The sequence below is a fragment of the Trichomycterus rosablanca genome, chromosome 15, assembly GCF_030014385.1.
Source record: "Trichomycterus rosablanca isolate fTriRos1 chromosome 15, fTriRos1.hap1, whole genome shotgun sequence".
Taxonomy (NCBI): Eukaryota; Metazoa; Chordata; class Actinopteri; order Siluriformes; family Trichomycteridae; genus Trichomycterus; species Trichomycterus rosablanca.
In genome coordinates, this window is record NC_086002.1 from 13,426,445 (window position 1) to 13,439,108 (window position 12,664).

At 43.1% G+C, this 12,664-nt stretch overlaps 1 protein-coding gene across 2 annotated transcripts in view; it reads right to left on the reverse strand.

Annotated features, from left to right (window-relative positions):
* vps8 (VPS8 subunit of CORVET complex) overlaps window positions 1-12,664 on the reverse strand; it is a 186,825-nt gene that overhangs the window by 31,771 nt on the left and 142,390 nt on the right. For both annotated transcript variants that reach the window (XM_063010938.1, XM_063010937.1), the window contains exon 41: window positions 5,764-5,933. In XM_063010938.1, coding sequence (XP_062867008.1) covers window positions 5,764-5,933 — 170 coding nt within the window. The remainder of the gene's footprint in view (window positions 1-5,763; window positions 5,934-12,664) is intronic.

Sequence of the window (12,664 nt, forward strand, 5' to 3'; positions counted from 1 at the left end):
CCCAGAAAAGATGTGTCTGTTAATTTGCCAAACCAAATATACTATATTGCTAAAAGTATTCACTCACCCATCCAAATCAATAAATTCAGGTGTTAAAACCAAGCACCTAGGCATGCAGACTGCTTCTACAAACATTTGTGAAAGAATGGGTCGCTCTCATGAGCTCTGTGAATTCCAGCGTGGTACCGTGATAGGATGCTACCTGTGCAACAAGTCCAGTAGTGAAATTTACTCTATACTAAATATTCCACAGTCGACTGTCAGTGGTATTATAACAAAGTGGAAGCGATTGGGAACAACAGCAACTCAGCCATGAAGTGGTAGGCCACGTAAAATGACAGGACGGGGTCAGCGGATGCTGAGGCGCATAGTGCGCACAGGTCGCCAACTTTCTGCAGAGTCAATCGCTACAGACCTCCAAACTTCATGTGGCCTTCAGATTAGCTCAAGAACAGTGTGTAGAGAGCTTCATGGAATGGGTTTCCATGGCCGAGCAGCTGCATCCAAGCCTTAAATCAACAAGCGCAATGCAAAGCGTCGAATACAGTGGTGTGAAGCACACCGCCACTGGACTCTAGAGCAGTGGAGACATGTTCTCTGGAGTGACGAATCAAGCTTCTCTGTCTGGGTTTGGCGGTTGCCAGGAGAACGGTACTTGTCTGACTGCATTGTGCCAAGTGTAAAGTTTGGTGGAGGGGGATTATGGTGTGGGGTTTGTTTGTCAGGACTTGGGCTCAGCCCCTATACTTACAGTGAAAGGAACTCTTAATGCTTCAGCATACCAAGAGATTTTGGACAATTTCATGCTCCCAACTTTGTGGGAACACTTTGGGGATGGCCCCTTCTTGTTCCAACATGACTGCGCACCAGTGCACAAAGCAAGGTCCATAAAGACATGGATGAGCCAGTTTGGTGTGGAAGAACTTGACGGGCTGCATTTCATAGTTTGATAGGATGTTTAAACGTATGATTATCAGTCATCAATAATATCAGTATATATGAAGCTTTATGAATATGCATAAGCTCTTAGCATCTTATGACACTGGGCTGACTAGCTAGCTGCTAATAGTCATCTTAGGAAAGAATCACAAGGTGTTTTCCCTAGCGATTCATTTGCTATAAGTACAATTTGTCTAAACCCATTTACAGTGTATCACGAAAGTGAGTACACCCCTCACATTTCTGCAAATATTTCATTATATCTTTTCATGGATCAACACTATAGACATGAAACTTGGATATAACTTAGAGTAGTCAGTGTACAGCTTGTATAGCAGTGTAGATTTACTGTCTTCTGAAAATAACTCAACACACAGCCATTAATGTCTAAATAGCTGGCAACATAAGTGAGTACACCACACAGTGAACATGTCCAAATTGTGCCCAAATGTGTCGTTGTCCCTCCCTGGTGTCATGTGTCAAGGTCCCAGGTGTAAATGGGGAGCAGGGCTGTTAAATTTGGTGTTTTGGATACAATTCTCTCATACTGGCCACTGGATATTCAACATGGCACCTCATGGCAAAGAACTCTCTGAGGATGTGAGAAATAGAATTGTTGCTCTCCACAAAGATGGCCTGGGCTATAAGAAGTTTGCTAACACCCTGAAACTGAGCTACAGCATGGTGGCCAAGGTCATACAGCGGTTTTCCAGGACAGGTTCCACTCGGAACAGGCTTCGCCAGGGTCGACCAAAGAAGTTGAGTCCACGTGTTCGGCGTCATATCCAGAGGTTGGCTTTAAAAAATAGACACATGAGTGCTGCCAGCATTGCTGCAGAGGTTGAAGACGTGGGAGGTCAGCCTGTCAGTGCTCAGACCATACGCCGCACACTGCATCAACTCGGTCTGCATGGTCGTCATCCCAGAAGAAAGCTGACGCACAAGAAAGCCAGCAAACAGTTTGCTGAAGACAAGCAGTCCAAGAACATGGATTACTGGAATGCCCTGTGGTCTGACGAGACCAAGATAAACTTGTTTGGCTCAGATGGTGTCCAGCATGTGTGGCGGCGCCCTGGTGAGAAGTACCAAGACAACTGTATCTTGCCTACAGTCAAGCATGGTGGTGGTAGCATCATGGTCTTGGGCTGCATGAGTGTTGCTGGCACTGGGGAGCTGCAGTTCATTGAGGGAAACATGAATTCCAACATGTACTGTGACATTCTGAAACAGAGCATGATCCCCTCCCTTCGAAAACTGGGCCTCATAGCAGTTTTCCAACAGGATAACGACCCCAAACACAACCTCCAAGATGACAACTGCCTTGCTGAGGAAGCTGAAGGTAAAGGTGATGGACTAAACCCAATTGAGCACCTGTGGCGCATCCTCAAGTGGAAGGTGCAGGAGTTCAAGGTGTCTAACATCCACCAGCTCCGTGATGTCATCATGGAGGAGTGGAAGAGGATTCCAGTAGCAACCTGTGCAGCTCTGGTGAATTCCATGCCCAGGAGGGTTAAGGCAGTGATAATAATGGTGGTCACACAAAATATTGACACTTTAGGCACAATTTGGACATGTTCACTGTGGGGTGTACTCACTTATGTTGCCAGCTATTTAGACATTAATGGCTGTGTGTTGAGTTATTTTCAGAAGACAGTAAATCTACACTGCTATACAAGTTGTACACTGACTACTCTAAGTTATATCCAAGTTTCATGTCTATAGTGTTGTCCCATGAAAAGATATAATAAAATATTTGCAGAAATGTGAGGGGTGTACTCACTTTTGTGATACACTGTACATTAATTACCTTTGGCAGGCTTCAAATATCCAGAGCAACTTTGCTTTTTTGGCTGAGTCCCAAATTACATACTAATGTAATGAATAGCAAATAAAATTAGCACAAGGCCAATAGCGTTTGCATGCCAACACACTTAGTTATTGAAGAAGAAAAATAATATATATTTATATACCGATCAGACATAACATTATGACCACCTTCTTAATATTGTGTTGGTCCCCCATTTGCTGCCAAAACAGCCATGACCCGTCGAGGCATTTACTCTACTAGACCCCTGAAGGTGTGCTGTGGTATCTGGCACCAAGATGTTAGCAGCAGATCCTTTAACTCCTGTAAATTGTGAGGTGGGGCCTCCATGGATCCCACAGATGCTCGATTGGATTGAGATCTGGGGAATTTGGAGGCCAAGTCAACACCTCAAACTCGTTGTTGTGCTCCTCAAACCATTCCTAAAGCATTTTTGCTTTGCGGCAGGGCGCATTATCCTGCTGAAAGAGGCCACAGCCATCAGGGAATACCGTTTCCATGAAAGAGTGTAAATGGTCTGCAACAATGCTTAGGTAGGTGGTACATGTCAAAGTAACATCCACATGGACGGCAGAACCCAAGGTTTCCCAGCAGAATGTTGCCCAAAGCATCACACAGCCTCCCCCGGCTTGCCTTCTTCCCATAGTGCATCCTGGTGCCATGTGTTCCCCAGGTAAGCGACGCACACCCACGTGATGTAAAAGAAAACATGATTCATCAGACCAGGCCACCTTCTTCCATTGCTCCGTGGTCCAGTTCCGATGCTCGCGTGCCCATTGTTGGCGCTTTCGGCGGTGGACAGGGGTCAGCATGGGCACCCTGACTGGTCTGCGGCTATGCAGCCCCATACGCAACAAACTGAGATTAACTGTGTATTCTGACACCTTTCTATCAGAACCAGCATTAACTTCTTAAGCAACTTGAGCTACAGTAGCTCGTCTGTTGGATCGGACCACACGGGTCAGCCTTCGCTCCCCACGTGCATCAATGAGCCTTGGCCACCCATGACCCTGTCGCCGGTTTAACGCTGTTCCTTCCTTGGACCACCTTTGATAGATACTGACCACTGCAGACTGGGAACACCCCACAAGAGCTGCAGTTTTGGAGATGCTCTGACCCAGTCGTCTAGCCATCACAATTTGGCCCTTGTCAAGCTCACTCACATCCTTTCATGCTTCTAACACATGAACTTTGAGGATAAAATGTTCACTTGCTGCCTAATATATCCCACCCACTAGCAGGTGCTGTGATGAAGAGATAATCAGTGTTATTCACTTCACCTGTCAGTGGTCATAATGTTATGCCTGGTTTGTGTATGCACATATACACATTTTGTGTTCCGGCCTTCAAATGTATTTTTCTTGTATTACTATTATTATAGTATTACCATTCAAACTATTTTTTTGCGCATTCAGTGACTATTTGGGTTTCTGGTTTTCTTTTTTTTAAGCCCACAGTTTTGAAATGGATTGGCCAACAAGCTTATAGTGAGATGGTCACATATTATGGTTGTTTCTATGGTAACAACTGCCAAGAAAGGCTGAATCACAATTTACAACAAGCTCTAACATAGCAACTTTATCTTGGACACTGTTAAGCTGTTTTGGCTGTGGACAGTGACACACGTTTCAGAAGCTTCTAATTTTTGGTAGTTCTTTAGGTGGTTCTTGTATTACCAGTATTATCTAACCATTTAAACCAATTTTCTTTCACCATTTGGTGACTGTTTGCTTTTTTTGTGTTTTCCAAACTTGGCACAGAGACATTAAAACCACCTCCTTGTTTCTACACTCACTGTCCATTTCATCAGCTCCACTTACTTAGCACTGATTGTAGTCCCTCTGTTTCTCTACATACTTTTTTAGCCTGCTTTTACTCTGTTCTTCAATGATCAGGACCACCACAGAGCAGGTATAATTTAGGTGGTGGATGATTCTCAGCACTGCAGTGACAATGACATGCTGGTGGTGTGTTAGTGTGTGTTGTGCTGGTATGAGTGGATCAGACACAGCAGCGCTGCTGAAGTTTTTAAATACCGTGTCCACTCACTGTCCACTCTGTTAGACACTCCTACCTAGTTGGTCCACCTTGTAGATGTAAAGTCAGAGACGATCGCTCATCTATTGCTGCTGTTTGAGTAGGTCATCTTCTAGACCTTCATCAGTGGTCACAGGACGCTGCCCACGTGGCGCTGTTGGCTGGATATTTTTGGTTGGTGGACTATTCTCAGTCCAGTAGTGACAGTGAGGTGTTTAGGAACTCCAGCAGCACTGCTGTGTCTGATCCACTCATACCAGCACAACACACACTAACACACCACCACCAGGGTCAGTGTCAATGCAGTGCTGAGAATGATCCACCACCCAAGTAATACCTGCTCTGTGGTGGTCCTGGGAGAGTCCTGACCATTGAAGAACAACATGAAAGGAGACTAACAAAGCATGCAGAGAAACAGATGAACTACAGTCAGTAATTGTAGAACTACAAAGTGCTTCTATATGGTAAGTGGAGCTGATAACATGGACAGTGAGTGTAGAAACAAAGAGGTGGTTTTAATGGTATTGCTGATCTCTAACCTCTAAGATCTGTACAGAGCTTTCTAGACCCAGTGGTAGCTCAGTAGTTAAGGTACTGGACTAGTCTTCAGAAGATCACTGGTTTAAGCCTAACCACTGACAAATTGTAGACACCACACCACCATGGGGCCATTGCACAAAGCTTAAGCCTCAATTGCTTAAAATGCTTTCGATAAGAATTGTAAGTAACTCTTGCTAACAAATAAAGAAACTGCATTTGAAAACTCCACATTAAATTCCATGTGACTTAAGGTTGACCTTAAAGGACGTTTCTTATAACTGGCAAAATTTGCCAAAAAAACCCCACAAATTCACTTTGTTTATAAGTGCTTCGTTAGTTTGCAATAAAGCTAAGAGGCTAATGCAGCCAACAAGCAATGAAAGCTTAGAGGCTCCAGTTTGGCAGTGAACACAATAAAATACCTAAAGATGATGATCTCCTCCTCGTTCTCCTGTCTTCTCTTGTACTGCTGCAGACAGATGTTGCAGTGGTCTTGTCGTGGGTGGAGTCCCCGGCTGACTGCTTTACGCAGGTGAGCCAGAGACCAGTGCAGATCCGAGTTCAACAGGTTGGTGGTGGTCTCCAACAGAGTCTGATACAGTGAGAAAGAGAAATGTTAAATGTTGTGAGAATAGAATGGGTTTTATTCTTATCAGATTATTCTACTGACTCTGGCGTCACACTGTATCACTGGGATTGGAACAGATATAAAGAAAAACTCTGTATTAACGGCTGTAGTTTTATTATCAGGTGACTACATAATTTTGCCCTTATAAAGAAAAAAGAAAAAGAAGAATGCTTTTATTAGTCATATATACATATAGACTGATCAGGCATAACATTAAAACCACCTCGTTTCTACACTCACTGTCCATTTTATCAGCTCCACTTACCATATAAAAGCACTTTGTAGTTCTACAATTACTGACTGTAGTCCATCTGTTTCTCTGCATGCTTTGTTAGCCCCCTTTCATGCTGTTCTTCAATGGTCAGGACTCCACCACAGAGTAGGTATTATTTAGGTGGTGGATCATTCTCAGCACTAGTGTGTGTTGTGCTGGTATGAGTGGATCAGACACCTCCCTGTCACTGCTGGAATGAGAATAGTCCACCAACCAAAAACATCCAGCCAACAGCGCCCCATGGGCAGCATCCTGTGACCACTTATGAAGGTCTAGAAGATGACCAACTTAAACAGCAGCAATAGATGAGCGATCATCTCCGACTTTACATCTACAAGGTGGACCAACTAGGTAGGAGTGTCTAATAGAGTGGACAGTGAGTGGACACGGTATTTAAAAACTCCAGCTGCGCTGCTGTGTCTGATCCACTCATACCAGCACAACACACACTAACACACCACCACCATGTCAGTGTCACTGCAGGGCTGAGAATGATCCACCACCTAAATAATACCTGCTCTGTAGTGGTCCTGTGGGGGTCCTGACCATTGAAGAACAGCATTAAAGGGGGCTAAGAAAGCATGTAGAGAAACAGATGGACTACAGTCAATAATTGTAGAACTACAAAGTGCTGTTATATGGTAAGTGAAGCTGATAAAATGGACAGTGAGTGTAGAAACAAGGAGGTGGTTTTAATGTTATGGCTGATCAGTGTATACTTGACATTTCCGGGTGCTGTAAAAAAAAGTGTTAGATGGTCAGAGCTATAAAACAAAAAATACGAACAAAAAAATCCTATTCTGACTGTGTGTCTTTCATTGAGGCATATCCAGATCTGTGAGGGGTCAGAAAAAGCATCAAGCAACGTCTGGCTAATACTAAAAGCACATATTGCATTCAGTTTCATCACTGTGTGTGTGTGTGTGTGTGTGTGTGTGTGTGTGTGTGTGTGTGTGTGTATAATAATTTCAAGCATTTAATCAGTATATGATGTGAATAACAGTGGAAGATTCCAGATTCGCAGATGTGATGTGTCTTTAACATGTGTTCACATGAGTTTGTATCACAGCTGGAGTGCAGATAGGGAGATTCACTCTGAGCGAGAGAGCTACACATAGAGCGTGAGTGAGAGAGCGTCATGCCCATCAGACAGGCCGTTCAGGACATTTGCACTTCATTTCCTCTGAGTGACAGGCCGCAAATTCCCTTCGGTCACACCAGAACGTGGACATTCAGAAACAGGTATCATTTCTAAACACAGCATCACAAATATTTAACCCACTTCTGTTATCTTTGTCATTCGGTTCTTCTCACATCCACACAGAGGCCGTCAAATTGCACTGGAATATTAACGAGACTATTTTTCATTATTTTTACTGCCACGGATGGAATGAATTAGCAATAGCAACATTAACAAGAGCACTACTGTGCATTCACATCACACAGAGTGTCTGTAAAGGTGCACTGGTCAGTATGGAATTGTACTCTGTTAAAGCAGCCTGATCAAAGCAAGCGTGCATTAGACTAAAGAAGCAGCATCTAAAGAATACAAAGGCGGACTGGTGTGTTTATATTCATCCTGCCAGCCGTTACAGACATGCACCCAAACAAGCAACAAAAACAGGTAAATAAACAGAACTGGTTCATTCGCCACTATTAAAGTACTGTACGTGGAACAGTGGTCTCCAGCCAGAGTAAAAAAGGAAAGCAACAATTTGTTTGGATGGTTAGATCAGGTCTGGCATGAATAAGAAGCCGTTGATACACACTTGTCAGGCGCCCAAGTGACAGTGCCTGCAGCAGGCAAACTTGGCCGCTAAAGTCTGCTGGGTGGGAAAAGAACGGACAAAAAAAGAAGCAGTTTAAGTACTGGACTAGCTATCAAAACGTTCTAGCTCATTACACTCTTGGGTCCTTGAGCAAGACCCTCAGCTCCCAATTTCTTTGATCGTATTCAGTTAAAATTATAAGTTGCTTTGGTTTATATATGGTTACTTCAATATAGTAACCAAGCATAACATTATGACCACTGACAGGTGAAGTGAATAACACTGATTATCTCTTCATCACATCACCTGTTAGTGGGTGGGATATATTAGTCAGCAAGTGAACATTTTATCCTCAAAGTTAATGTGTTAAAAAGGGTAAGCGTGAGGATTTGAGCGAGTTTGACAAAGGCCAAATTGTGATGGCTAGACGACTGGGTCAGAGAATCTCCAAAACTGCAGCTCTTGTGGGGTGTTCCCGGTCTGCAGTGGTCAGTATCTATCAAAAGTGGTCCAAGGAAGGAAGAGTGGTAAACCGGCGACAGGCTCACTAATGCACGTGGGGAGCGAAAGCTGGTCCGTGTGGTCCGATCCAACAGACGAGCTATGAGCTACGAGCATTATGTTAGTATAATGTTATGCCTGATCGGTGTGTGTGTGTGTGTGTGTGTGTGTGTGTGTGTGTATGTATGTATGTATGTGTGTGTATGTATATATACTGTATATACTGTATATATATATATATATATATATATATATATACAGTACAGGCCAAAGGTTTGGACACACTTTCTCATTCCTGTGGTTTTTCTAGATTTTTTTTTTTATTTTCTACATTGTAGATTAATACTAAAGACATCCAAACTATGAAGGAACACATATGGAATTATGTAGTAAACAAAAAAGTGTTAAACAAACCAGAATATGTTTTATATTTTAGATTATTCAAAGTAGCCATCTTTTGCTTTAATGACAGATTTGCACACTCTTTGAAATTTTCTCAACCAGCTTTACTAGGTATCCACCTGGAATGGTTTTCAATGAATGTTTGTGCCTTGTCTAGAGTGAAGTTCTGGAATTTGTTGCTTTTTTAATGTGTTTGAGACCATCAGTTGTGTTGTGCAGAGGTAGAGTTGGTAAAATATAAAACATATTCTGGTTTGTTTAACACTTTTTGGTTCACTACATAATTCTTCATAGTTTAGATGTCTTCAGTATTAATCTACAATGTAGAAAATAAAAATAATCAAGAAAAAAAATTGAAGAGAAGGTGTGTCCAAACTTTTGACTGGTGTGTCCAAACTTTTGGCCTGTACTGTATATATATATATATATATATATACACACACACACACACACACAGTGGGGGAAATAAGTATTTGATCCCCTGCTGATTTTGTAAGTTTACCCCCTTACAAAGACTTGAACAGTCTATAATTTTTATGGAAGGTTTATTTTAACAGAGAGAGACAGAATATCAACAAAAAATCCAGAAAAAAAACATTAAATAAAAGTTATAAATTAATTTGTATTTAATTAAGGGAAATAAGTATTTGATCCCCTACCAACCAGCAAGAATTCTGACCCCCACAGACCGGTTATGTGCCCATGAGGCACACAAATTAGTCCTGTCCCTGTGTAAAAGACTCCTGTCACAGAATCAGTTTCTTCCGTTCAAATCTCTCGACCACCATGGGCAAGACCAAAGAGCTATCAAAGGACGTCAGGGAAAAGATTGTAGACCTGCACAAGGCTGGAATGGGCTACAAGACCATCAGCAAGAAGCTTGGTGAGAAAGAGACCACTGTTGGTGCGATCATTCGAAAATGGAAGAAATACAAGATCACAGTCAATCACCCTCACTCTGGAGCTCCATGCAAGATCTCACCTGGTGGGGTAAGAATGATTCTGAGAAAGGTGAGGTCAGCCCAGAATTACACGGGAGGAGCTTGTCAATGATCTCAAGGGAGCTGGGAGCACAGTCACCAAGAAAACCATTAGTAACACACTTCGCCGTAATGTATTGAGATCCTGCAGTGCCCGCAAAGTCCCTCTGCTCAAGAAGGCTCATGTACAGGCCCGTCTGAAGTTTGCCAATGAACACCTGAATGATTCCGAGAAAGCTTGGGAGAATGTGATATGGTCAGATGAGACCAAAATTGAGCTCTTTGGCATCAACTCCACTCGCCGTGTTTGGAGGCAGAGAAATGCCCGGTGGGGATGGTGTTCTTGGGGTCATATCCAGCATTTCTCTGCTCCCAGCTCCCTTGAGATCATTGACAAGCTCCTCCCGTGTAATTCTGGGCTGACCTCACCTTTCTCAGAATCATTCTTACCCCACCAGGTGAGATCTTGCATGGAGCTCCAGAGTGAGGGTGATTGACTGTGATCTTGTATTTCTTCCATTTTCGAATGATCGCACCAACAGTGGTCTCTTTCTCACCAAGCTTCTTGCTGATGGTCTTGTAGCCCATTCCAGCCTCGTGCAGGTCTACAATCTTGTCCCTGATGTCCTTTGATAGCTCTTTGGTCTTGCCCATGGTGGACGAGAGATTTGAACGGAAGAAACTGATTCTGTGACAGGAGTCTTTTATACAGGGACAGGACTAATTTGTGTGCCTCTTGAACCGGTCTGTGGGGGTCAGAATTCTTGCTGGTTGGTAGGGGATCAAATACTTATTTCCCTTAATTAAATACAAATTAATTTATAACTTTAATTTAATGTTTTTTTTCTGGATTTTTTGTTGATATTCTGTCTCTCTCTGTTAAAATAAACCTTCCATAAAAATTATAGACTGTTCAAGTCTTTGTAAGGGGGTAAACTTACAAAATCAGCAGGGGATCAAATACTTATTTCCCCCACTGTATATATATATATATATATATATATATATATATATATATATATATATACAGGGGTTGGACAAAATAACTGAAACACCTGGTTTTAGACCACAATAATTTATTAGTATGGTGTAGGGCCTCCTTTTGCGGCCAATACAGCGTCAATTCGTCTTGGAAATGACATATACAAGTCCTGCACAGTGGTCAGAGGGATTTTAAGCCATTCTTCTTTCAGGATAGTGGCCAGGTCACTACGTGATGCTGGTGGAGGAAAACGTTTCCTGACTCGCTTCTCCAAAACACCCCAAAGTGGCTCAATAATATTTAGATCTGGTGACTGTGCAGGCCATGGGAGATGTTCAACTTCACTTTCATGTTCATCAAACCAATCTTTCACCAGTCTTGCTGTGTGTATTGGTGTATTGTCATCCTGATACACGGCACCGCCATTGGATGCACATGGTCCTCCAGAATGGTTCGGTAGTCCTTGGCAGTGACGCGCCCATCTAGCACAAGTATTGGGCCAAGGGAATGCCATGATATGGCAGCCCAAACCATCACTGATCCACCCCCATGTTTCACTCTGGGCATGCAACAGTCTGGGTGGTACGCTTCTTTGGGGCTTCTCCACACCGTAACCCTCCCGGATGTGGGGAAAACAGTAAAGGTGGACTCATCAGAGAACAATACATGTTTCACATTGTCCACAGCCCAAGATTTGCGCTCCTTGCACCATTGAAACCGACGTTTGGCATTGGCACGAGTGACCAAAGGTTTGGCTATAGCAGCCCGGCCGTGTATATTGACCCTGTGGAGCTCCCGACGGACAGTTCTGGTGGAAACAGGAGAGTTGAGGTGCACATTTAATTCTGCCGTGATTTGGGCAGCCGTGGTTTTATGTTTTTTGGATACAATCCGGGTTAGCACCCGAACATCCCTTTCAGACAGCTTCCTCTTGCGTCCACAGTTAATCCTGTTGGATGTGGTTTGTCCTTCTTGGTGGTATGCTGACATTACCCTGGATACCGTGGCTCTTGATACATCACAAAGACTTGCTGTCTTGGTCACAGATGCGCCAGCAGACGTGCACCAACAATTTGTCCTCTTTTGAACTCTGGTATGTCACCCATAATGTTGTGTGCATTGCAATATTTTGAGCAAAACTGTGCTCTTACCCTGCTAATTGAACCTTCACACTCTGCTCTTACTGGTGCAATGTGCAATTAATGAAGATTGGCCACCAGACTGGTCCAATTTAGCCATGAAACCTCCCACACTAAAATGACAGGTGTTTCAGTTATTTTGTCCAACCCCTGTATATATATATACAGTGTATCACAAAAGTGAGTACACCCCTCACATTTCTGCAAATATTTCATTATATCTTTTCATGGGACAACACTATAGACATGAAACTTGGATATAACTTAGAGTAGTCAGTGTACAGCTTGTATAGCAGTGTAGATTTACTGTCTTCTGAAAATAACTCAACACACAGCCATTAATGTCTAAATAGCTGGCAACATAAGTGAGTACACCCCACAGTGAACATGTCCAAATTGTGCCCAAATGTGTCATTGTCCCTCCCTTGTGTCATGTGTCAAGGTCCCAGGTGTAAATGGGGAGCAGGGCTGTTAAATTTGGTGTTTTGGGTACAATTCTCTCATACTGGCCACTGGATATTCAACATGACACCTCATGGCAAAGAACTCTCTGAGGATGTAAGAAATAGAATTGTTGCTCTCCACAAAGATGGCCTGGGCTATAAGAAGATTGCTAACACCCTGAAACTGAGCTACAGCATGGTGGCC